Source organism: Cetorhinus maximus, chromosome 5 (assembly GCF_964194155.1).
Source record: "Cetorhinus maximus chromosome 5, sCetMax3.hap1.1, whole genome shotgun sequence".
NCBI classification, from domain to species: Eukaryota; Metazoa; Chordata; class Chondrichthyes; order Lamniformes; family Cetorhinidae; genus Cetorhinus; species Cetorhinus maximus.
Window position 1 is genome coordinate 87,581,286 of NC_135883.1, and position 27,669 is coordinate 87,608,954.

Sequence of the window (27,669 nt, forward strand, 5' to 3'; positions counted from 1 at the left end):
CCACCATAATAGTTATGCTTTCCTGGGAAACATGCTGCTTCAATGGCAGGCAGGCTCTCATTCACCCGACACGGCATCACCTCTTTGCTTCATCACGCCGGGCGCCATATTAAAAGTCCAGGTGTGCGAACACATCTCAGTGCTTCCAGCCCAGGACTACTGCAAGGAAGATGTCCACAAAAGGCAAGAAGACTGCAGCCCCCAGGTTTAGTGACACGTCACTGGAAAGTCTTTTGGATTCTGTGGAGGCCCACCGTGATGTCCTCTACTCTGCTCTGGCTGCAGGATGGGCAGTGGGCATGCTCAAGCAAGCTTGGGAGGCAGTGGAAGTGGTGATCAGTGCCAATGCTGCACAGAAGAGGTTGGCCATCCACTGCAGATAGAGGATGAATAATCTCAACCGTGCAGCCAGGATATGGCAACCATCTCATCAGTCTAAACTCACAGACTCACAAGGCCATCACACATTCACAGGCATCTCACTCACTGCCAGCTCAAGGGACATCACCACCCATTCTCACACACAATACCCTCACATGTTCATCTGGCCTCATCTCCTCTGGAGACTGCCTCCTCAGCCTTCACCATCTTGAGGCCACTGGCACAGATCAACATGTGCCCCCACACACACCCTCGGATATCCTCCTTCTCCAGTACAGCTCTCATCCTGCAGCCTCTTCCCTTGCCTGAGGCCACTTCTCCCCCTTCCTCAAGCAAGCCCCAGCATTTGAAAAGCCACCCACATATGGCTGATCTGGTAGGTAGAGACCTGCCCGCGTGCCCCCCTAAAAGTGATGTGCTGTCTGTGAAGCCTGGCACTGATGACTGTGAGTGCTGACCGAAGTAAGATAGACAAACAAACCTTGAAGTCCTGAGCGAAGTGCAGCCCTCCAGGTGCACGTCACTTATGTGTAGTTGTGAAACATGTCGGTGTGTTTTCCCACCGACGTGGGTGCATGATCCATCGGAGCGGGATAATTCCGGTGGGCTGGACTAATTTGATATGCAGATGTATTACAATAAGGTTCCCGACGGCCGATGGTGGGAAACGCGGCCTGCCATCACCGGGCTGAGCAGATGATCGCAAACTGTTTTTGCGCCGTCGTGAAACTGACTGCGCCATATTGTCCACCCATGCAACTGAACACGTCCGACGCTGGGGGGATCAGAAAATCCCAGCCATGGTTTACTGAATTAAGCTGCAGCTCTTCACAACTGCTCAACTCCATGATAGAAGGACCATCTGTTTCAGTGATGCAGAATGACATCTTTTCCTTTGTGTGTCCCTTTGATTTGGGTTGTTCCTAGCTGATGGATCTCAGTTCCTCCATACGCCCTTAGCATGATGTTGCTCGGTTTCAGAGCATCTTTCCTTGAGTAACCATTTTCTTTTAAATTTTCATGAAGGATATTCTGGTATAGTCTGAGTGGAGTGATGTTACTCTGTGATCTGGTATCAAGCTTCAGCTTCAGAATTATGGTTATCGGCTTATTTCTCACCCTCTTCCTGATCTGAATAATTGTGTGAATTTATTTTTTCTGGGAACTGTCATGTCCAGCCATTTCCTGCAGTTGTTATGTTTCTATTCCTCTTGCATCCCCAAACTCATTGTCACCTTCCAGAGTATTGATGTTTCTTTTACTTCTCATTCACCCTGTTGCTCTGTCTATGATACCTCATTCACCATCTTCTTTCTTTGTTCTCACAGACTTTCCCAGTCTTTGGGCTTTCTGCAAGTCCTGCAGTTTGACCTGTATATGGGACATTTCCTTCAGTTGTGAACTCATGTGGTCATCAACAGCTCTTACATATCTTTTTCTCTGTCTGGTGTGCATCCTTTTGTTGTGGCTTCACTGCATCAAACCTGCTGCCTTTCTCTTGACTTAACTGAAATCTAGTCAATTGGGTGGTCAGAGTCTTAATCTGCCTACTTATGGCTTCATGTGCTCTGTCAGTGTCTACAGCCTGTGATATTGTGAGCTTGTCCTTTCCAATTAAATATTTTTGGACTTCAGGGCGTGCAGAGCCCCAAATGAGCTAATCTAGCAGCCTTTCATCTGTGCTGTTAACTTTACATTTTCTGGCTTCATTTTTCAATGTTGTTATGAAATTGTCAAAGGGCTCACCTGATTTCTGCCTCAGGCCTTGAAACTTATATCAGTAGATCCAATGATTTGACTTTGGCTGGAGAGGTGTGTTGAATTTTTCAAAAGTTTTGTCTGGGTTTCTGCTGTTGTCTTCCTCATCTCCCAGCTATTAAACAAATTTAACCCTTTCTCTCCCGCCCACACAAGGATGTAGCTGACACTTTCCTCTTCGCTAGCGCTTTTTAGAAAGCAACTGAATGTCAGCCAGCACTTTTGTTTAAACTTCTCAAATGCCTTTATGACATTATCAGTCTCCCAATTCATCATGGGCAAGGGAGATGTGCATTTATTGCTGTGGCAGTGTCCATTTCATTTCCGCATGATTCACCTGATTTTTTTTTCTCTCTCCATCATGAATTCAGGTTGTCTTTTCAATCTAATTCAGCATTGATTTCATTTAAAATGTTTGGGTTTTTACTCACAGATAACTTGCTGCCACCATGTTATGTCTTCTCATTCTCATAAGACTCCTTAGACTCAAAATGCTGGAAATTAATTGTTTTTTTTCCTTGCTGTGGCTGGTAGACTGATAGACTGAAACATTGTTATAGTGCAGCAGTAAAATGTGGCGCCCCAGATGCTTAACCTCATAGCAATTCGTTCCAATTTTGTTATGAATAATATAACAATATAACAAATTATTTTGCATGTGTAGTAACCTAAGGCACCAACTTGTGCATTGCCTATGTGGGAACTTTCAGGTTGCTGCGCAGCCTAGAGTAAACATTGGTAACATGCCTATAGTCCTTATAGAACATGGGGAATTTTCTTGTTTTATTACCTTTTCAGTGACTTTTTGTGTTCCTTAGGTTATAAGATAGTTTTTTTTTCTAATTTCCAAAATATATTAAGCATTCCTAGATCAGGTCTATCATGGGCAGGTGCAAAGATCTCTCTCCTAAGCCTGCACCTAAACCATAGAAGAGCATTGAGGAAAATCCATCTTCAATCTCAGCATCTTATTAGGAATTTAAAATGAGAACATCAATTAAAATGGATCCAGACTGGAAGAATGAAATACTTAGAGCTGAATTTAATAGGCAACCCTTGGGTGAGAAAACAGCTGGGTGAGTCTGTAAACAAGGACTCTGTGCTATCGGCAGCATGCTCACTGTCGGCCTGCCCACCCCTGCTGCTGCCACAATTTTAGGGGCAGACAGGCGGTGTTGGATGGGCCACCTGGCTGTGGCCCAATTGAGGCCCTTAAATGGACAATTAGTGCCCACTTAAGGGCCTCATCCCACCCCCGCTCTGATTTAAGAGGTGTAGGGAGAGGCCTACGCCCAACGTGTAGCCTGGCAGATTTAACCCTGCAGGCTGCTGGTCAATGAAAAGGGGGCCAAAGTGCTCCATTCCCTGGCTCCCCTGTGCCAATCAGAGGATCCTTCCCACAGTTTTGCCTCTTCGTGTCCACCCTCAAAGTCATAAACTCACCCTTAACAGCAGAGTGTCATGTCCACTGCCCAACATGCCCACACACCTCCCCCGACTGGGGCCTGCCAACCCGGTCCTGGCAAGATCCTGGACTTAGTTTGGGAATATCCATGGTTCCTCTTCCTCCTGGGCCCCTTGTAATACTGACAGTGATCCTGGTGCGTTGCAGAGCTGCTGGTCTCCAATTGGCCTGCAGCCCTATAAGGAGGGACTTCTTCCTGGAGACGGACGGATGTCCTGCCTCATTCTAATTAAAGGGCCATCACTTGAAAAATTAAAGCAGGCCGAGTTGGCCAAGCAGAGGCGGGCTCATCCCCAAAATTTACGCTGGTGTGCGGGGAACCTTCCCACAGAGTATAGCCCAGTTTTTAGTTTCCATGCTTATATCTAACTCGAATGCAGGCAATTATCTGTTAAAATTGCATAAGCCCTAATGAATGTCTTTCAATGCTCCATATATATATATATATTATATGTAAAATATATACTTATAGAACACAAAAGTGGGAAAAAGGTAACATTCAGTAATGCAATACTTCAATTTAAAGCTATGCTTTCATGAAGGAAACATTGAAAATGATAAGTTTTCAACTTTGCTTTCCCCATGGTGAGCCTTGCCAGCTGAGAGCACATATTAGAAATGCAAGCATGTATTGTAATGTGTACAGAACACACAAGAGTTTCCAATGTGTGTTATCAGTGGATAAGGCTCCCTATTGAGACCACAAAGTCATAAACTCACCCTTAACAGCAGAGTGTCATGTTAAACAAGCACCGTTGAACATGACAACTTGTTTGGCAAAGCCTTCTTTGTTTGCTTATGTGGCACAATGAAGTAAATCTGATCAAAATTCATTACAGTGTCTTGTGCACACAAGAAGCTAAATTAACTGATCCTGTACTCCCAGTGGGGAGCTGCACTTGAATAGAGTACAGGTTAGAAAAACTTCATAAAGACAGTCCTCTTGAATGATTGTAATTGCACCGTTGCTATGAATAACTTGTTACACTTTGGTGAACAGAGAAAATTGCTCATTTTCAGGTCTACAGCATAGATACTGTTAATGTAGGATGCTGATAACAGATTGGGTGTGGTTTTATGTCCCTTAAACATAAATATATTTGTCTTACCCTTTTTCTGGTCTTCTCTTTCAGGAATGGTCTAATGACAGTATAAAGAGCGTGAATGTACCAAGGCTGATTGACAAAATGAATTCCTCCAAAACGAGACGGAAAGCTATCCTGAAATGAAAGGAATACACTTAGGAAGGAGAGAATCTTTCAACTGTTCCAAATCTGTATTTAATTCAATGGATTCAGTCGTTTACCCCCTTCACGCTACAACGCAACATATGGGGGCCCCTTCAGGGATCACGATCACAAAATTGCAAAGCTGTTGAATTCAAAATAGAACACTTTTTCAAATAACGTATTTAATTAGACTCCCCATCAGGAACTGTGGCCTCAAATTGCTCTTGAATAGCAGAGGCCTGCTTTAGTTGCAAAACATAAGCCTATAATTCGGTAATGTGATTCTACCAAAAATTGATGTCAGCTGTAATGAAAAATATCAGCCAATCACAATGGATCCCAAACAACAATTCTTTTACACTTCTCAAGCACCTAATAAGCCAATTATGTCTAAATCTCACAAACTGGAGTGTGCAATTAAAGGAACAAATGGCTGATTGCCAGCAGAGAAAAGCATATTTTAATAACAAAGGACTCCAAGCTCTGCTGGATATTATAATGAAGCATCAGGTTAACATATTTGGAGGGCAAGGAAGGGTCAGAAATAAATAGAAAATGTAATAACAAATGCAGTTTGCAGATTAAACAATCCTGAGAGAAAAGGAGGGAAAAATTCCATTCAGTTTAGAGCATAAGGTTAAGGCAAATATTACTGTAAATCAGTAGCCCAGGAAAATAAGCACCCAAAAAAGGTTTTCTGGCTGAGAAATGTTAACAAGGATGTGACAAGTAAGATAATTATAGCCTGGAAATTGCTGCTGGCGATAGCAACAGCAAACACTTAACACATGTGTATGATAATCTCTGCATGGTATCATAACACAGGCATTAACCCATTTAAAATAAATGAGTTAATATTTGCCACTGGGCAGATGTTCGTGTTTGGCCATTAATGTTATGAACAGTAAGCACAAACATTATTAAACATGTCATCATGGGAGAATGCAGTGTGACTTTCCATGGCTGACATTATCTTTCTGTCTTCATTCCAATGAGCCTTCCCCTTAAAAGGCAAAACAAGCAGGTAGCAAATGGTACGCTTTGCAAAAGGTGATTGCATGCACACAAGAAAGATCTTTAAACGCTATTAGAGAAGGCTACAATTGATTTGTTTAGCAGGGATAGAATGGAAGCTACAGAATCACTGGAGGTTAGTGTAAAATCTTTGGCTTTGCCATATTATTCAGATGTCCTATGGGTCCAGAATTTCTCAACATTGCTCCCACAATATCATTGCAACTTTGAATGAAGTATGGTGGATGCAGGTTGCTGCCGCACTGCTGCCCCAGTTACAGCAGTGGAATGGGAGGAGCTGGAAGGAAATTCACTGTTTGTACTTCCACTGACATAGAGTGATTGTGCACAAGCGCATAAGAGAGCATGCTATGTCAATGCATCATCCATTAAAAGAACTGTGCTTAGTTTTCATAAGAACTTATTCTATGATTAGACCAAAAGATGTTTCTTGCTCCTAGCGCTCAGTTGCACCCATGCTGATTCTATAGCTGACTTACTCTGCTGCATCCATAGGGCTGGCTAATTTGAATTCATTGCTTCAGCTTCCAACTAGTGACCAGTGATTGCTGAATCATCTGGAATGTGGATAGTATAAACTGCAGCAGCTCTCAAAGGGCTGCTGCCCTTAAAGGTGTTCTGCACTGTTTCTTTGGAGACTGAATGTTGCACAAAGAAGATGGTACTGAGTGTGGAAGGAAGTGCCTCCTTCCCTGGGAACAGCCTGGGGGTTGTGCTTGAGGAGAGGAATCATTCAGAGAAGTAGCTATTTTTGGGGCAGGTGGCAAAACTACATTATAGCAGGCATCTGAATAGATGACAAACAGCATGGGCTGAATCTAATGCCAGTGGTGGTGGCCCAGGAAGCATTCCAGAAAGTCAGTGGCAACCCAAATGTGGCAGTTTCCAGGAGCCCTGATGCAATTCTATGGTAATTAACTGCCTGCTGTCAGGACTGCTGTCTTTTAAGAGCAAAAAGCCCACCTCCAAGAGCTGCCGACCATGCAGCTTTGGAGGGTTGGGGGAGGGGGGTTGTTGCTGAGAGCAATGCAAGCGTATCAGTGGGGGAAGCCCTTGCTCAGGGCTGGGGAAGGGGCCCTCCATGGGCCACAGAGTGCCCGATCAGGAGGGACCACCTGCGCGCGCCCCCCCACCCCCCCCCCACCCCCCAGCTCCAAGCCCCCCGCCAGGAGGCTACCAGCTTTTACAGGGCCACCTCCTACCACTTTCAGGATGCTTGCAGCAGCATCAAGGGGTCCTTAATTTATCTCTGTCCCTGACTGGGTCACTGGGAGTTCAGAAGTTCCCTCCCAATTCTATGCTCCCCCGCAACTGACCTCCCAGCATGCTCCCAAAAGCCAGATTAAATTCTGCCCACGAAGTGCAGTCTCCCACATTTAAGTCTTATTTCAGCAACTGCACACAACAAACCTCAGGACTCAGGAACAGTGCCAAGAAAGACTTCAGCAAAGGATGCCTATTGCAAGGAAGGGAAGGGGATGTTTTTACGATGCTTTCACCAAGCATTCAGACTACAACATGGTGCCACATCAGTGATACAGCCTGCAAAGCACTTTACATCCCAACACTTGCTTTTCTGACAGAACTAAGTCGTTGTACCTGAGTTGTATCATTTATGCCCTGGGTCACCTTCAGTCAGACATCAAATACCTAAATTGCATGCACACCTGCCTTCGTTCCCTCCACTGGATTTCCTCTTCCTCCTCTAAACCAGGACAGCCACAGATTATACCTGAGTTCTGAGAAAGACTTACAGCCAAAACATTAATCTGCCCTTTCTACTTACAGTGTGTTTCCAGCACTTTTTGACATTGTTTCAGGATTCCAGCACTTGTGTTTTTGTTTTCATTAAAAAATAATGATGAAATTGGCACTAATGCTGTTCACTGTCTGATGATACCAATGAGTGGATTAGGCTCATGGGCAGGAATGTAGAATTAGTGTCAAGATTTCAAATATTACTGAACAACTCGAGTCTTCTACAGGTCTTGACTCCTATTTGTGAGTAATTATACTATATAATTGCCTCATTTTTCTCTTTGCTGAAATTTTCTCACAGGTCCTCCTGTCCTGAAGGCTTTGATTGCCTTTCTGGGGTACAATCCCATGAGTGGCAATCACCTCCTGGTAAACTATCCACTTAACGATTACTCATGTATAAACCTGAAAAGCTATTGTGCTTTGGGAGGTATCATGTTGAATGATGCCCATTCACATGTACTTTCATCAATGGTTGCTGAATATAATCAGGAAGGCGGGAGTCTTGGGAGGTTTTTGCTTCCCCCGTCCTTGGCTCTGTGGTCAACTTTAGCTCCCTTAATGCCACCCTGGCTGCAATATCTAAATCCGTCCAGAGTGGGCGTCAAATCTCGGGCATTCCTGAGTGTGGTTCAGAGATGGTAACCAGGATTTTCCTTTGAATTCACTAAATTGCATGAGAGTTTCAGAGGGACATGCTGACTGCCCAAGAATTTGGCACTTAGCCCAAAGAATTTCTCAGAGTCAGCTTGTTTAAAAATGTTTGATGGTTTTCTGGTAGAATTTCCATCTGTACTGGAGAAGCTGCTGCAAAGGTGGTGGCGGGAGGTAGGAGGTGGCAGGGATGGGGTCGGGATATCTACTGCAGCCCTCAGGGCTCTCCAACGGCAGAGCTGGGCTGGGTGCTTATGGGGCGCAGGATAAATGGCATCCATTTTTTCTTTCATAAAGTTGAATATTCCAAGTGGAAAGTAGTATATTGATCATCTGTGATGATTGATTCACTCCTTTAGGGAGGGAGGCATTTAAAATTTAAGGGGGCCTTCCCTTAGCAGCATTTGTTTGGCAGTAACATGATAGTTAATGTTTTGGATTGGTGGAGAGCAAATTTTAGTAAAATAAGGCAGGATCTGGCCAAGATAGGCTGGGAACAGCTAATTGTGGGGAAATCTACGGAAGAGCAGTGGGGGGCGTTCAAAAAGGAAATGGGGCGGGTACAGGCTCAACATGTTCCCTCTAGGGTGATAGGAAGGAGTAACAAGCCCAGAGCACCATGGATGACCAGAGGTATTCAGGATACGATGAAAAGGAAAAGAGAGGCTTTTAGCAGGTACAAGGGGAGCAAATCAGCAGAGGCATTAGTGGAGTACAGAAAGTGCATGGTGGAGCTTAAGAAAGCAATTAAGAGAGCAAAGAGGGGATATGAGAGAGCTCTGGCTGGTAAAAGTAAGGAAAATCCCAAGATATTCTGTAAGTATATCAATGGGAAGAGGATAACCAGGGAAAGAGTAGGGCCCATTAGGGACCATGGGGGCAAACAATGGGTGGAGCCAGGGGACATCGGTAGAGTGTTGAATGAATACTTCACATCCGTCTTCACCCAAGAGTGAGAGGATAAAGGCATCGAACTCGGAGAGAGAAACTGCAAGGTTCTTGAGCAAATTGATATAGGGAGTGACAATGTATTGGAGGTGTTGGCAGGCTTAAAAGTGGCCAAATCTCCCAGGTCCGGATGATTTGTGTCCCAGACTGCTGAGGGAGGCAAGGGAGGAGATCGCAGGGGCTCTGACCCAAATTATTAATTCCCTCTTGCCATGGGGGAGGTGCCAGAGGACTTTAGAACAGCTAATGTGGTTCTGCTATTTAAGAAGTGTTGTAGAGATAAGTCAGGGAACTACAGGCCAGTGAGTCTCATGTTAGTGGTAGGGAAGCTATTGGAAAAAGTTCTGAAGGAGAGAATCTATCTCCACTTGGAGAGGTAAGTTTTGATCAGGGATAGTCAGCATGGCTTTGTCAGAGGGGGGTTATGCCTAACAAATTTGATTGAATTTTTTGAGGAGGTGACCAGGTGTGTAGATGAGGGTAGTGCAGTTGATGTAGTTTATATGGATTTCAGCAAAGCCTTTGACAAGGTCCCACATGGGTGACTTATAAAGAAGGCAAATGCACATGGGATACAGGGTAATTTAATAAGGTGGATTGAAAATTGGCTTAGTTGTAGGAGACAGAGGGTGATGACAGAAGGCTGCTTTAGTAACTGGAAGCCAGTGCCCAGTGGCGTACCACAGGGATCTGTGTTGGGTCCCCTACTATTCGTCGTTTGTATAAACGACATAGATGACTATGTGGGGGGTAGGATTAGTAAGTTTGCGGATGGCACAAAGATTGGCCGGGTGGTTAACAATGAGGTTGAGTGTCTTGGGCTAGAGGAAGATATAGATGGGATGGTCAAATGGGCAGATAAGTGGCAGATGGAATTTAACCCTGAAAAGTGTGAGGTGATACACTTTGGAAGGAGTAATTTGACAAGGAAATATTCAATGAACGGCATGACACTAGGAAGTTCTGAGGAACAAAGGGACCTTGGTGTGTATGTCCATAGATCTCTGAAGACGGAGGGGCATGTTAGTGGGGCAGTGAAAAAGATATATGGGACACTTGCCTTTATCAATCGAGGCATAGATTACAAAAGTAGGGAGTTCATGTTGGAGTTGTATAGAACCTTGGTGAGGCCACAGCTGGAGTGCTGTGTGCAGTTCTGGTCGCCACATTATAGGAAGGATGTGATTGCACTGGAGGGGGTGCAGGGGAGATTCACCAGGATGTTGCCTGGGATGAAACATTTAAGTTATGAAGAGAGGTTGGATAGACTTGGATTGTTTTTGTTGGAGCAGAGAAGACTGAGGGGCGACCTGATCGAGGGGTACAAGATTATGAGGGGCATGGACAGGGTGGATAGGGAGCAGCTGTTCCCCTTAGTTGAAGGGTCAGCCACGAGGGGACACAAGATCAAGGTGAGGGACAGGAGGTTTAGGGGGGATGTGAAGAAAAGCTTTTTTACCCAGAGGGTAGTGACAGTCTGGAATGCGCTGCCTGGGAGGGTGGTGGAGGCACCTGGAAAAAGTACCTGGATGAGCACTTGGCACATCATAACATTCAAGGCTATGGGCCAAGTGGTGGTAAATGGGATTAGGTAGGTAGGTCAGGTGTTTCTCACGTGCTGGTGCAGACTCGATGGGCCAAAGGATCTCTTCCGCACTGTGATTCTATGATTCTGTGTTAGTGTTAGTGATTTGCAGTGCTGGAGTCATATCTGACAGAATAACCTGGGCTTGGTGGTGATCAACTGGAAAACCTTGGAATAATTCCCTCTCTGATTTTCTTTATCCTTTCCCGAGATACTGAAAATCCTCTAAGCTAGCAGAAGAGTTGGAGGTTTTATGCATTAAAATTAGCTGGAGCCTTTATGAACTGTTTGCTCCTTGCGCTATAATTTAAGATTTTACGTCTCCAAATTTCTTAGCAACATCTATAAGGTTATAAGTAGGTTTTATCTTTGGGACTTAATGTATTAGTAGTAGTAATTGTGAGCACTACATGAATGCCAATGGTGTAACATTCAGTTTCATTTCAATGCATATCCATAACTAAAAACTGATAGGAGTAAAATAAAAAGAGAAATGTCTGCCCTCAAAATTGATCCTATTAAGAATTCATTATTCCACTGCTGGAAATGAATTCAAATCCTCGCTTGTAATGCTTTTTTTATATAAAGATGCCTGTAAATCAAAGTGGAATCAGTTAAAATAAGTAAGCCTAAGTAAATTTTATTAGTTAGTTGACAAATAGCAGAAAATACTTCATCATAACACTCACATGTGTCTATTAAACAAGAAGGCACATCATTTTTAATAGTAATTCATTTCAAGACCTTTTATAAGACCATAGTCCTGGTATCGGGCAAATTGAGGGTGTAGGCAGGTTGGTAGAACAGGTCTGTGACCTTACGCGGTTGCGGGGGGGTTTGGGGAGGGGTGACCTTTCATCATCAAAACTCTTATTCTCAAAAGGTTAACCTTTTCTCTGTTCATCAGGGTAAGTGTGGAAGACATTGTTGATATTGAGATCGTGCCACCATGCAGAAAATTTCCTCCTTTTTTTCCCCCCACATCTATCCACACTCCCTGTCCTCCCTTTCCCTGGGGCTACACCTGTTAAGCAGTATACCAATGGGTGGATTATCAATTGATTCACCACCCATTTTAAGGCCATTTTTGAGGGCCAAACTCAGTAAATGGTTATTCGTTCAACTCTGTCAGTAAAAGAATTGCACCTGAATTTTCTTCCAGAACAAGCACCCTCCGCATTGAACACCCAGAGGGAGCCCAGCCCAGTACATCTGAATGAATTCAAGTGGGCATGACTAACATTCCGCCTCCATTTTCCAAAAAATTCTATCCAAAGCTCGGCCTAGTTAATGTACAAGTGGCACTTTGAGAAGAATAGTGGGATCCCTGAGGCCAGGCAAAACATTCGCGAGCTGAAGGATTGAATTTAATTTCGTTTGGTGCTCAGAAGGTCCCGCTAAGACTTTCATTGTCTTATTTAGTTAGCTCTGCAAAAAATACACTCGTGGACTGCGAACACAGATTTCCCAATGAGAATCTCTTTATTAGTATGTTTGAAGAGGAAGTGATAGAAGAAGATTGATTAGAAGATTTTTGATTGTGGTGTCCATTCCCTACACACAGACACCTAATCAACAAATTCTACAATACAAGAAGATGTTTCTTCACATCAGTGCCTTGGGCTATGTTTCCTAGCGGAGTCCAGGGCAGAGATATGTCAGCTGCTGACTGATTATCTGCTCCCGACTTCCACCAGGGGAACAATAGTGTGTGTACCAGTCAAAGTCAGCATCACCTTGAACATTTTCTCTGCAACATCTGGTGACCTATGCCACATTGGATGGGCAGCAACTCAACACTACATGAAGAAGATGACTGATTTTTTTTTTCAGGTATGCCACACACATCATTTCCTTCCCAATGGAACTAGAAAAAACACCAGCATCTCCTCCAAGGCCATGAGCATCATGAACTCATTCGTGAATGATATTTTCAAGCGCATCACGGATGAGACTTCCCGCCTGGCCCATTACAACAAGCGCAGCACCATCAGCTCCTGGGAGATGCAGGCCACCATGCGCCTGCTGCTGCCCAGGGAACTGGCCAAGCACACCGTGTTGGAAGGGACAAAGGTGGTGACTAAGTACACCAGCTCCAAGTAAAACTCCGCAATGGGTTGAAAAAACATTCAGGCTGAAGTGATAGCGCCAGCATGCCAACGCACCGAGGTCGACACTGGCAGGATGGCAGCCGCCATGGAGATCTTGGTCCCGGACATCGGTCCTGCACTGATGCATGGGCTGAACTCCATTGCTGACGCCATAGTTGGCCTCCAACAGTGTGTACGCGAGAGGGATGGAGGGCAGCTCGATCTCACTCCAGCTTCTCCTTCTCATCAAGGAGTCAGCCAGAGGACATCGAGCATCCATAGGGAGGAGGATCAGCAGCTCGTGACTTCGGGAGTATGTGGCCCACCTTCTACCTGTGACCCCAGCAGCTCCTGCTCTACAGGCCGAGGAGGGTGCCACTGCCACACAGCAGGACCCCGAAAGCAGGCTGGGGCCCTCCAGGCCTCGGCCCTCTGGAAGACGTCCGCCAAGGTCATCACAGGTAGGGTGTAACAATCAGCAGGCTGCCTCCACCTCTGCTGTGGATGTCCTTGGAGCAGGGTTAGGAATGTTAAGAAAATGTAGTTGCACAGCCTGGGCAGGGGTGTTAATCACTTGTACATAATGTTCACTATTGTGAATAAACTCCCAAGAATTTCTCCCTGCATATGGCTCCTTGTTCTGATAAGCAGTGTTCGTGTCACTCAGATGGGAAACCTTTCTGCACATGATAAAGGCAGGTATCTCAGTCCAAGGCCTCTTCCCTGTGCTTTGTGCAGCCTTCAGACCAAAGTGATGGTCTGGCCTCACCTTTCCTGGACACATTAATGATGCCTGCACCTCCACGTTGCTGGTCATTGCTGCCAGAATGTCGTGGGCAGGTGTCACAGAGTTCCATCATTCTCTCTGAGTGTTCTCAGCACCTTTAAGTTGGGGCTGGCCCCATCTCGTCAGCATCTGTGACCAGTGACGCTGTGCTCCTAAACAGGTTAGGTGCTGAAGGCGGACAAAGGAACAGATGCTTTTTAAGTTTCATGGCTGCATCTCCAAATGATCCTGATCACAGAGCGCAAGCGAGCTGCCCTCGGCCAGACAGGAGTCAGACATTCTCAGAGGCTATGTGAAGATCAATGGAGTGTCCTCACTGCATGTCGTCATCATCCTCCTGCAATCGAGTGACTATTAGGGCCTTTGCTGCATCTCCATGACAGGAGCATTATCACAGAGGGTATGTGCACTGCCATAAGCCAGACTGGAATCAAACATTCACAGATGCAATGTGAGATTCTATGGTGTCTCCTCACTGACTGTACTTATTTTCATTCATGAATCTAGCAGCTATGAGGGCCTCCTGAGCACACCTGCCTCATCTGGCCAGTGCGATGTCATCATCGCCATCATCATCACCTTTGAGCACCTCCTCGTCTTCATCCCTGTTGATGCCCTTCTCATCGGAGGAGATCTCCAGCTCCTCCATCTCCTCTTCAGCCAGCTCCTCTCCCTGTTACATCCTGGTGCTGCAAAGAGCGCAGCAGGCAATGATAATACATGACACCCTCTGTGGGCTACATTGCAGGGCTCCACCTGACCGGTCCAGACACCAAAACCTCATTTTCAGCATCCCGATGGTCTGCTCCGCCAAGGTGCAAGTTGCAGCATGAGCCTCATTATAGCGTCGCTGTGCTGCAGTCTGAGGCTGCCTCACGGGTGTCATCAGCCACGGCCTCTGCAGGTAGTGCAAAAGAGCCAACCCTGCAGCCTCTGTGGACCCTGAAAGATGTCAGGGATCTGTGACTGACTGAGAATGTAGGAGTCATGGACACTCCCTGGTACCCGAGCGCAGACCCGCAGGATGCGCTTGCGGTGGTCGCACACCAGCCGCACATTCAGCGAATGAAATCTCTTACGGTTGACATAGTTGACCACGTGTTGTGAAGGAGACCTGAGCATCATGTGAGTGCAGTCTATGGCACCCTGCACCTATGGGAAACCTGAGATCTGGGCAAATCCAAATCGCCCTTGCATCCTGGCTGTCCAGGTCCCCAGCAAAATGCATCAAGTTGTGTGCCCTCCCGAAGATGGTGCCCGTGAACTCAAGGATGCATTAGTGGGTGGAGGCTTGTGATATCCCACAGAGGTCACCTGTGGAGCCCTGAAAGGAGCCACTGGCATAAAAATTGAGCACCACTGTCACTTTCATGGCCACTGGCAGTGGATGCCCTCCATGTCCCTGTGGTGCCAAATCCTGCGTCAGCTGGCAGATGTGAGCAACCAGTTCCCTAGACATACGCAGTCTTCAGCGACACTTGTTCTCAGTCATCTGCAGGAATGAAAGGTGGCGTCAATAGGCCCTGGGTGTCATTAGGTGCTGACCAGCAAAGGCTCGCTGTGGCTCTTTAAAAGCGTGTGTGGGAGCCCCAGACGCCCGTTCTTCCAGAGGGTGCTACTCCTCCCTCTGCATAGCCAGTCGCCTTAGTCACTCTCTTCTCCGTCGTCTCTGCTCACTGTACACCATGAGGCATACAGCTAGGTCACCAGGCTCCATGCTCCTGATGTACTCCTTCTGCATGGTGAAACAGAGAGATAGATGCATAGGTTAGCATGGGTGTTCTAAGAACCTCTCTTGGTTAAGTCTGAAGGCCCCTTAATGCATCCCAAGAGTGCTGGCCACCACTTGGATGACCAGAGTTTAGTGCGCTGCATGGCTGCCCAAAACCCCACCCACCCCATGTGACCGATTGGCTGTAGCTTTGCCCATTGGACTGCATGCTGTGCTCTCAGCTCAGGCGCAGGCATTCTCCTAACCCACACTGCAAGGCTGCACTGTTAGCTTGAACCATGGGGGAGACTGGTCCAAACCGGGATGATGACAGTGCAAGGGACTGTGAGCACCTCCAGTAGCGACTGCTGCATGGCCAGCTTTAGCAAGAAGACTGTACAACGTGGCCAGTCATCCAATTGTTCTACAGTCCACTAAAACGCTCATTAGTTTGCAGTCTGTGCCCGAGGGTGAAAAACTCTGGAGAACGTGGTGGCAATTTCATGCCTCTGTGTTGTTTGAGTGGGCAGATAAGCTAGAGGCCCGACTCCAAGAATGTTAATGTCTGAATTGTCTCAGCTGCAGAGGAATGGTCACTTTATACAAGGTTTCCCTTATGAGTGGCCACTTCGCTCCCCCCAACCCGCATGTGCTTGTGCACTACTATCAACTGCAGGGGAGCCCTTGTTCCCCATCCCCCCAACTCGCAACAGCTGCTTGGCAGCCCTTGCAGCCTCCCCGCCCCCCACAACTTGCCTCAACCACAGTGCAGCTCTTACCCCCCCTCCCAACTTACCTCAGCCATAGGGCAGCCACCCCAACCCCCTCCCCCCCCAACTCGCCTCAACATTGAAATTCAACAGGTGACCCTCATGAGCGCTATGCAACATTACTGTGCACTCACCTCTGAGTTTCCCTCAAAGTGTAGCCAGCCAAGTGCATACTTTATATGCACAGTTGTGAAACACGTTGGCATGCAATCAGACCGATGTACTCAGACGATCCAGTGTGGGGAGTGATTCCGGTGGTCTGGCCTTATAATGATATGCAGGTGTATTACAATGAGGTTCCTGACGTCCGACAGCGGGAAATGCGGCCCGCCATTGATGAGCAGAACGAACGACCACAAACTGGCTACACGACATTGTGAAACCGATTTTTGACCTCCTCTCCATATTTTCCACTCCCGCCTCCGAACATGCCTGACACCAGCAGGCACAGAAAATTCTGCCCCATGTGTTCATCATCTCAACTTTATATATAGAAAATATCACTACTGCTTGTACGGAACATCAATGTTCCTTAATCCCAGTTCTCTGGAGAAAAGGCATGAATGGTTATTTTTAGCCATGCACATCATTTTTCTGGACCTGGATCATTATGCAGAAAGTGGCACAGTTCATCCAGGGCTTTCTTAGTGAACAGGAGTTAAAGACATTGCTCCTCATGCAAATCCTCATGAGATTTTCAGGACCTGGTGATGCATTGCAGGGAATTCTAGCAGGTTGGCTTCATTCTCTATTGTTGCTGGCTCATTTTCCTTTGTCCTTTTCTGTCCCATCTTCCATGAAGTTGTAAACAGGAAAACTTCACACAGGAAAAACTAAATTGCTCTACGGTATCACTTGTTGTAAGGCAAAAAATGTGCTACTGGGCATTCCTGAATTTGCATATTTAAACATCAAGTCTGTAACTCCCAAAAGCTCATGTTATACTAAAAGAAAGGATATTGAGTGAATGGCAGGAGAGCAGAACCATTATCAGCATCTGCTGTCTGAAAAAAAATGGGGAGCAGAAGTAATGTTCTGATATCTAGACTCTTCTTTTGTTTCTTTATTTGTTCCATCACTATCACTTTTTGCCTTGCACCATCATCATTTTTATCATTTAATCACTTCAGCTTTCCACCCTGTCACAGATCTCCCCATTATTTGTTCCCTTTCCCTGCCTCTGTACTTCCTTGAAAACTTACATCCCAACCTTTCCCTAGTTCTGACAAAAGGTCACAGTCTTGAAATGTTAACTCTGTTTCTCTCACCACAGATGCTGCTTGATCTGCTGAGTATTTCTAGCATTTTCTGTTTTTATTTCAGGTTTTCAGCAGCTGCAGCATTTTGCTTCTGTTTCAGTATTCAGCCACCTTCGCGTTTCAACCTGGAGCTGTTGTTATCTTTAGCCAGCACTCCTTTTCCCATCCTGCCCGTGCCCAGGCAGTTTTGATCATCTTATTCCAAAATTTTTCCGAGCCTCGTGCAAGCACTCTCCCATGCTTACAGATCCCTCACGTATCACACTCACCTCCATGTCCTGAGCATTTTAAACGCTGCTTGCTGAGGTTTGTTTTCAGTTGTCCATCTGAGCTGACCTGCATCTCCGCCCACCCACTGATCACACTCCCATGCAGCACCTGATCTCGCCCACCACGACATTTGTTTCACTTTCAATTTGGACGGCATGGTCTGGATTCAGTTTTTCATGTGCTCCCCATCTTTTCCCCTCCCCCAGTCACCCATTTCCTTATTCCAATTTCCCATTACAATATTATTGCAACTAGATAATTATCCAGCTGATACCTCCAGGGTTCAATAATAGATTAAGGGCTAGGAACTTCATCCAGCAATTGGTTTTCCACGCACTCCCATTCTGAAATTCGCACAGAATTCATACATGCACTGTCTTAATGCATACATAATGGTTTTTCACAGTCACTGAGAGAATGGTGCATCAAATATTAGCAGCCAATTAATTTTAACTGAAGACACAAGTCCATGGCTCTTTATTTTCCATCAGTTAGCTTTTTATTGTTAATTAAGGGAAGCCAGCACGGATTTGTTAAGGGCAAATCATGTTTAAGTAACTTGCTACAATTTTTTTTGTGAAATACCAGAGAAGGTTGATGAGGTGTACCTAGACTTCCAAAAGCATTTGATAAAAGTGTTGCACAACAGGGTTGTGGGCAAAATTATAGCTCATGGAATTAAAGGAACAATAGCAACATGGATACAAAATAACCTGAGTCACAGGAAACAGAGAGTAGTGGTTAATGGGTGTTTATGATGGTCGAGGGGGTGGGAGTGGAAGGTCTAGGATTGACTGGGAGAGGAAGAGGTGTCGGGGGGGTGAGGTTGGGAGCGGGGAAATGAAGGTGTCGGGGGGTGATGTTGGGAGGGGCGGAGGGAGTAGAGGGGGTAACGGGGAGAAGATGGCAACTGGGGAGGTAAGTGTACGGGGATACGGAAGGTGTAAAGGAAGGAGTTCAGTGGGGGGAAGGAGTGCAGAGAGGGGAAGGAGTCCAGGGGGAGGAAGGAGTCCAGAGGTGAGAAGGGGTTCCAGGGGGAAGGGGTCCAGAGGGCGGGATGTCCAGGTGAATGTGTGAGGGAGGGGTCTGATGAGTCTGTGACTGCCTGCAGGGGAGCAAACTGAGGGTGGGTGTGGTACGAGGGAATGGTAAGAATGACCAAGGACAGATTGAGAGACCAGGGTGGGAGGGCAAGGGTTCGATGGTAGCGGTAGAAAGAATGGAGAGTTTGGTTGGTGGGGACTTGGAGGCAGACACGGACTGTGGGGGTGGGGTGGAGGAGGTCGGGGAGGTTAATATGGATCTGGGTGCAATTTACGGGAAGGAAGAGAATGTGCACGTTCACTTGGACAAACCCGAAGGGAAAGGGCTGTGGCTGGGAGGTCACGGAGGAGAGGTGGAAGGTGATGCCAAGGGGGTCAACTGTGACAGGGAAAAGGAAATGGGTGACTGGGGGAGGAGAAAAGACAGGAGAAGCACACGAAAATGTAAATCAGGACCATGCTGTCCAAATTGAAAGTTAAACGAGAGTTGTGGTGGGCGAGATCAGGTGCTGCATGGGAGTGTGATCTTTGGGTGGGCGGAGATGCAGGTCAGCTCAGAAGGACAACTGAAAGCAAACCCCAGCAGACAAAATGCTCAGGACAATGAGGTGAGTGTGATACATGAAGGATCCGTGTGCGTGGAAGAGTATTTGCATGAGGCTTGGAAAGGTCCTGCCACACGCACACTTCTCCCTCTAGAATCATTCGCTGGCCAGCTGCTCCCTCTGCAGTGACAGAGGACGAGGTTAAGGGGCTTAGAGGAAGAAGACAGCCTCTGAGATTCCTGAGTAGATGACCCAGGGGTGTCCAGCTGCCGCTCCTCCCCCCTTCGGGTGCCTGGGGGCCCCGGCCTGACTCCATGAGGGGAAGGAACACCTGGAGGGATGTCGAGGTGCCACGTTTCCCTCTTGTGTTGCCATTGCAGGAACTCACCCAGGGCCCCTGCGATGGAGTGCAGGTCTGCACACATATCCGCATTCTGCTGGACCTGGATCTCCATGGCGTCCGCCATCCTCCCCATGGAAACCTCCATACTCGCACATGTGGGCACCACTTCATCAGAGAGCAGGCAGATGCACTCCTCTGACTCGCATATCACTCTGTTGAGGGCTTCCAACAGCTCTGCATGATGTTCCCACACTTTCTGCTAATTCTCCAGGATGAATTGGAAGGCCAAATCTAAAGGCTCATCACCTGACCCGGACCTCATAGATGCCTCTAACCCAGCAGTGCTCCAAATACCAGGGAGCTCAGCTGAACTTGCCTCCTCCTGCAGTGGACATGCATCCGTGCGATGACCACCAGATCGTGAACCCGAGCCTGCTCTAGATCTAGGTCCCACTGAGGTATGTATCTCTGCGCTGGTGCAGGGTGTGGGTAAGCGCTGTGATGGGTCTTCCAGGCTGCTTATTTCCAGCTCTTCAATGGAGGAGGTGTCCTCTTAGTTGGGGATGAGGAACTGGATGGAGCTGAGGGACTGGCTGGCTCAGGGTATCGGTCATTTGGCAGGGCTCCCTGTGAACCGAAGTAGAGATAGATAGTGCATGGCAGCAGAGTCAAAAACAGGAGAGAGAGAACTTAGAGTTGCATTGAGAGAGGGATGATGTGGTGCAGGATCCTCACCAGGGTGTTCGTGACCGACCCCATCATCACCACAGGCACAGTCCAGATCCTCACCAGTCAGTGCAATGGCACACTCCTCAAAGTGAATGGGGGGCCTAATGTGGGTCACTCCACCCCCCATCTGGGACCTCTCCCTGCTGATGTGAGCAGGCTTCTCCTGAATGAAAACAGATGGATAGAGTGTGAGCAGGACACGTGGCACTGCATGGAATGTTTGTGTAGTAAGTGGAGACATGGACAGGATGAGGATGTGAGCTCCAGAGGATATGAGCCTGATGGGGATTTGAGGGTGTGTGTGAGAGTTAGTGATGTTATCCCTTGCGGTGTGAGATCCCTATGGATGTGTGATGGGTTTGTAAGTATGAGAGTTGAGAGTGATGAGAAGAGTGAATTACCTTGGCAGAATGGATGAGACCATTCATCCTGTAGTGGTACTGGGTGGCTGTCCCGTTTTGCAGGGCATTAGCGCTGACCACTGCTGCCACCACCTCCCAAGCTGGATTAGTGAGGGTGCTGCCATCCTACAGCTAGAGCCAGGGTAGAGGGCATCATGGCGGGCCTCCACTGCATCCAAAAGGCACTGGAGCATTGAACCCGGGGGCTGCAGTCATTTTGCCTTTCGGGGCCATCCTGCCTTCTTTGCAACAGTCGTGGGTTGGAAGCGCTGAGAGGTGTGCCCGCAGCTAGACTTTAAATATGGTGCCCGGCATGATGAAGCAGTGAAGTGACGGCATGGCGGGCGAATGAGAGCCCATCTGCCATGGAAACGGTATGTTTCCCAAGAATGCATAATTAATATGGTGGGTTTAGGATGATATGGCGTGAAAAGCTGCCATTACGGCTGACGGGTAAAACGGCACTTTACGTGCCGGCTACCACACTTAGTGCAAATCTGGGACAATTCCACCCAATATAAAATAAAGGGAACAACTCTAAACAGGAAGGGGGGAGTGGTGGTTAAGGAGCTGAGGAACCTGGGTGTATGCTGTTTTGAGAAAATCAATAATCAGTAAAAATAAATTAAGAATTAAGACATGTGACAGCCCCTAATGCGGCACTGTCACAAAAATAAAACTTTGAAAGGAAACTTAACTAATTAAATTAAAATGGTGTTCCCGGAACTGTCCCCTATTTATATTCTTTTTAAGTGAAACAAAAATCAATAAATTAAACTTACAATCAATAAATCAGAAGGGATGACAGCCCACTGTAATAAAAACGTGAAAGGAAACTTACAACATCAAATCTAAATGTCATTCTCGGGGGTGGAACTTGGGTGTATACATGCATAAGTCATTAAAGTGGCAGGACAGGTTGAGAGAGCAGTTAATAAAGCATACAGGATCCCAAGCTTTACTAACAGGGGCATAGAGTATAAAAATAAGGAAGTCATGTTAAACTTGTATAGAAGGCTGGTTCGGCCTTTGATGGAGCATTGCATCCAGCTCTGGAAGCCACGCATTAGGAAACATGTGATGGCATTAGAGAGAGTGCAGAAAAGATTCACAAGAATGTTCTCAGGGATGAGGAACTTCAGTTACATGGATAGATTGGAGAAGCTCGGACTGTTTCCCCTGAAGAAGGTTGAAAGGAGGTTTGCTGGAGGTATTCAAAATCATGAAGGGTCTGGACAGACTAGATAGGGAAAAATTGTTCCCATTGGTGGAAGGATAGAAAACAAGAGGGCACAGATTTAGGATAACTATTTTTATGCTAATGGAACCCCTTTTTAATTAGAAGTCCTTCCATACGAACATACGGATTAGGAACAGGAGTAGGCTTTCAGCCCCTCGAGCGTGCTCTGCCATTTAATAAGATCACGGCTGATTTGATTGTAGCTTCTACTCCAAATTCCCACCTACCCCCGGTAACCTTTGACTCCCTTGTTTATCAAGAATCTATCTATCTCTGCCTTAAAAATGTTCAATGACCCTGCCTCCACCCCTTCTGGGGGTGAGAGTTCCAAAGACTCACGACCCTCAGAGAAAATATTTCCCCTCATCCCTGTCTTAAATGGGAGACTCCTTATTTTTAAACTGTATCCCCTAGTTCTAGTCTCTCCCACAAGGGGAAACATCCTCTCAGCATCCACCTTGCCAAGTCCCCTCAAGATCTTATGTTTCAATAAGATCACCTCTCATTCTTCTAAACTCCAATGGATACAGGCCCAGCCTGTGCACCTTTCCTCCTAAGATAATCCCCCTAACCCAAGTATCAATTGTGTGAGCCTTCCTTTGGCAGCTTTGGTATGTCTTCCTATCTACACTCTCTGATGGGTCAGGAAACCTGGATGCGGAATGTTAATGCCATGGCTGAGACAAACAGCCATGGCAAAGCCTGCTTCAATTACAACCAAACCACTAATCACCTCCTCAGTGCATGAGGGCCTGTTTAGATAAAACTCAGCCCTATGTCTTTGATATTTCCACGGCTTTCTATTACTTTCCATCAGCTCAAAGAGATGGAGTGCATACTGCATGCTTCTGTTGCCATTGACGCAGGCAGATTGCGATATTAGTGCTGCCTTATTATTACTTTGGGAAAAATATTCCCCCCACCGGGGTGGAAGTGCGGGAGCAAGCGTGGGCGGGCGCGCCTCCGGTCGGTGCCCCCGATCGGGGATGTGCCGCCATTTTACGTGGGTGGGCCTTGGCCCGCCCAGAGTGACGTGCACCAGGAAGCGCTATGCACTACCTGTGTGGGCGGGGGGGGATTCCCTCAGCCAGGAATGCGGTCTTTTTCACATGTGCATGAAATAGCGCACAGATTTCCCTGAGGCTAAATGCTACCTCAGGGAGAGCGGCTCTGATTCAAAATTTGTAATACAAATGATAAAAAAATTTCCCTGGCATGTCCCCTCATGTGGCACTGTCACATGAGTTGGGACATACTTTTATTGAAACCTTTAATAAAAATGTAAATACCCTCATGAAACCTCATTCCACCCGTGGATGAGGTTTCATGCTTTTTCCAAAGCCCACCAGGGCTCCTAGCCTGCCCATCAACCTTAAGGTTGGACGGGCAGGTCCATTAATGGCCTTAATTAGTTTTTCAATGGCCTTAATAGGCCGTTGACAGGTTGACAGGCGCACAGCTAAATGAAAATGACGCCAGGAGTTCCACCTGACGTAATCCCGTGTCATTTTACGCGTCGGTGACCGGGCCCTGCCCCCGCTCGCCAACCGGAAGATCCTGCCCTATGAGTCAGGCATGCAGCCAGCACTACCTATGCACACCTTGATTGCACACCATGGAGGGTGGAGGGTTGATATCAGCTGTTTATAATGCCACATAAAGGCAACCAGTACCCTTAAAGGTGAAGTACCTTCTGGTGGAAACAGTTTTGAAGGAGAGATTTGTCTGAAGCAAGTAATAACACTAGAGTCTACCAATGCTACCGTGGAGGTCCCAGTACAGATAGTAGACAGGAGGGGGGGCCATTCTCCTCCTCTGAGGGGACAAGATGCCTTCCAAGCATCAATTCAGCTGTCAATGGGAAGTGATTGCAGGCTATATAAATACTAGGAGCCCAGCACTCAGGACATAGTTGCAATGCAGAAAAGAAATCAGTGATCTTACTAGCGTTGTTAGGGTAAGAATACTATCCTATCAGTCTCTGCTTACAGCTGCACCACTTCCATTTTCAATAGCTACAGGATTCACAACACTCATGAGGCTGTCCTCTCAACATCCCTTCGCTCTCCAACAATCACTGCACTGCACCATCTCTCTCCCATCATACTTGCCCATTCACTATTATTACAACCCTCACTTACTAATGACTCACATCTTAAACACAGACTATCAGCTATTCTACAACTACATCCCACCAAAATGAAACAGATTAACTTCTTATTAACTTCACGGTCATTCAGAAAAAACTGGAGAACAGGAAAGAAAAAGAGAGTTGCAGAGAGAAATAATTGCATTTTTTCACATGGGAATATTTCAAAGTGTTTTACATGCAATTCATTATGTGTGAAATCCAATATCTGCTATTACAAGCATGTCGGCAAATATAGCAACCATTTTCTTTCAGACATGAAAATTTATCATATTTCAGATCTCCAGACCTCTCAAAAACCTTTATTAAGTGTAATACTAGATTGGACCATTTAATGGTGCCAAATACCATCTAACTAATTTGACTGACCCAACAGGCGTGCTAAAATAACTCCTAAGACATTCCATCAAAGAATTTTACATGTCTAACGGCACTGTAAACTATGCTCAGTAATCCTCCAACTAAAGATATACTCTGCAAATATTACAAATTATGGTGATTTGCACTAAGCAGAGGTTATAACTGCCTGGGTGAGATGTGTACCTCAGGATGGTGAGGTCCATTATCGAAAATCAATCTATCACAGAGAAGCCTCATCAACTTGATGCCAATAGCTGCACATTCTATTGTTCTACAACAAGCAGCTGCTGTCTGAACAGGTGTTGCCTTAAATTAGTTTTCTGGTTTCTAAACATAGATTGCCAATATAGGTGTTCTTTAAGATTTTAATTGATGTCATGGGAGGAAAAAAGTTTCCTTTGAGGATATAACAGTGATTTATATAGACCGTTTATTGTCCTTTGACTCTTGCAGGCAGTAACAATTATTCAGCTAAGGTAAAGGAGGTTGGAAAGATGGTCACTTATGGGAGCTGGGCTTTCTGAACCCAAACTGATGGAACTGAAAGTTTTTCCTTTGCAATTAGCTTGAAACAATCTCAAGGTAGTTCTGAGTCTGTGTGGGATCACAGCATTAACCTGCTCATAATTGGTTCTACTTAGCTTTGATCTCTAGAGAAGAATTACATCATTAAATAGTGAAGCAATATTATAAGTTTTAATATGAGTTATGCTTTGCATGACAATAATGGAAAGTGAAGAAACAGGTTTGCAAACTACATTCATACAAAAATAATACCTCTTTTAGACTAGTTTTAGACTGAGACAATAAAGGGCTACTCTTCCAATGTTGTGATATTAATCAAACAGTACCTAGCAACTCTATTCTAGATCTAATTGGCACAAACCCAGGTTAGGGAGTTCACCTCATCAATAGTGAATACAGAAAATATCAGAGCATTTAATTTTCCAGCATGCATCAAGTTACATTGGATATACAGCACAGATACAGGCCATTCAGTCCAATCAGTCATGCAGGTGTTCATGCTCGACGAGCTTGGTTTGCTTTTTTTTTAATGGCTTGCTAACTTTCCATGCTGTTGTGGCCCAGTGGTAGTGTCCCTCCCTCTGGGCTAGAAGCTCTGGGTTCAACTCCCACTTCAGGAGCTGATAGTCACAAAAGGTGCATTCATAACATGGCCATAACATGTATTCATAATAGGTTGATTATCAGCCTGCAAATTCTTCCAATACACCTGATGGCAGGTGGTAAGAATGGGAGAGTTTCCTGGTCAGCCATACTGCAGAAGGCAATGGCAAACCACTGCAGTACTTTGCCCAGCATAATCATGGGTCAATCCAATGGTGGTCCATGGTCATGGGACATGGTACCTGAGAAAGAATCTATAGCACAACTTTTAGTGATTGATGTATTTGTACTCTGAGATCCCTTTGTTCCTCTACCCACCTAGATTTTCACCTTCCAAGTAATAACAGACCTCCCTAACCCTCCAATCAAAATGAACTACATCACATTTATCTGTGTTTAACCTCTTTTGACAATTGTTTGCCAATCTGAATGTTTATTAACGTCCTCTTGTAATTTGTTGCAGTCCTTCTCAGTAATTTCTATTAGCGCCACCCTGCCCCCCCCCCCCGATTTTGTGTCATCTGCAAACTTAGGAATGGTGTTTTTGATTCCAAAGTCCAAATCGTTAATGTAAATTATGAACAGCAGTGGTCCCAGCACTGATCCTTGTGCAACACCACTTCCTACCTTCTGCCACTTTGAATAACTACGCCTTACTCCCACTTTCTGTTTGAAGCTGGCTAGCAATCCATTCCACATTATGCTTGATATTAGCCTCCTCCCTACCTATTACATCTAACCCTTTCAGCATAATCTTCTATTATTTTTCCCCTTGCATTTTTACCTGACTTCCCTTCAATTGCATCTATGTAACTTGCCTCAACTTTTATTTATTTGTTCATGGGATGTGGCCATTGCTGGCTAGGACAGCATTTATTGCCCATCCCTAATTGCTCTTGAGAAGGTGGTGGTGAGCCGTCTGCTTGAACTCCTGCAGTCCATGTGGTATAGGTGCACCCACACTGCTGTTAGGAAGGGAGTTCCAGGATTTTGACCCAATGACAATGAAGCAATGGCAAAATAGTTCCATGTCAGGAAGGTGTGTGTCTTGGAGGACAAATTGCAGGTGATGGCATTCGCATGCATCTGCTTCCCTTTGAGATGGTAAAAGTCACAGATTTGGAAGGTGTTGTTGAAGGAGCCTTGGTGAGTAGCTGCAGTACACCTTGTAGATAGTACACAATGCTGCCACTGTGCACTGGTGGAGGGAATGAATGTTGAAAGTGGTGGATGGGGTGTCAATCAAGTGGGCTGCTTTGTCCTAGGTTATGTTGAGCTTCTTGAGAGTTGCTGGAGCTGCATTCGTCCAGGCAAGTGGAGAGTATTCCATCACACTCCTGACTCGTGGCTTGTAGATGGTGGAGAGGCTTTGGGGAGCCAGAAAGTGAGTTACTTGCCACAGAATTCCCAATCTCTGACCTGTTCTTGTAGCCACTGTATTTATATGGCTTGTCCAGTTCAGTTTCTGGTCAATGGCAACTCCCGGGATGTTGCTTGTGGGGGATTTAGCAATGGTAATGCCATTGAATGTCAAGGGGAGATGGTTAGATTTTCTCTTGTTGGCGGTGGTCATTGCCTGGCACTTGTGTGGTGCAAATGTTACTTGCCACTTATCAGCCCAAGTCTGAATGTTGTTCAGGTCTTGCTACATATGGACATGGACTGCTTCAGTATCTGAGGAGTCGCCAATGGTGGTGAATTATTCCCTATAGTTGCACATTCTAAATTCCACATTCATAACATTGCTATGATTTGTTTATAGAAATTAATGAAAGGGTAAATATGGCTATTGTTTGAAGACCAATAAGCAGATCTTAATTATGACAGAAAGCATGCATATATGTGATCGAGACCACCACGGTAATAAACAAAGGCAGTTCCTTGTAAATAAGGAAGTTGAAAAGCAGCATCAGCATAATTTTTCAGTCTGACAGTCCTAGTCCCTTATCTTAATGGGCTGTCCTACAAAATTATGATATATGTTCATACAGCCCCATTGCTTATATTAAATATATTTTGTTAAAGTGGTTT

At 45.9% G+C, this 27,669-nt stretch overlaps 1 protein-coding gene across 1 annotated transcript in view; it reads right to left on the reverse strand.

Annotated features, from left to right (window-relative positions):
• Window positions 1-27,669, reverse strand: part of clvs2 (clavesin 2) — a 90,015-nt gene that overhangs the window by 10,996 nt on the left and 51,350 nt on the right. The window contains exon 3 of the mRNA XM_078542175.1: window positions 4,714-4,824. Within this exon, the coding sequence (XP_078398301.1) occupies window positions 4,714-4,824 (111 nt within the window). The remainder of the gene's footprint in view (window positions 1-4,713; window positions 4,825-27,669) is intronic.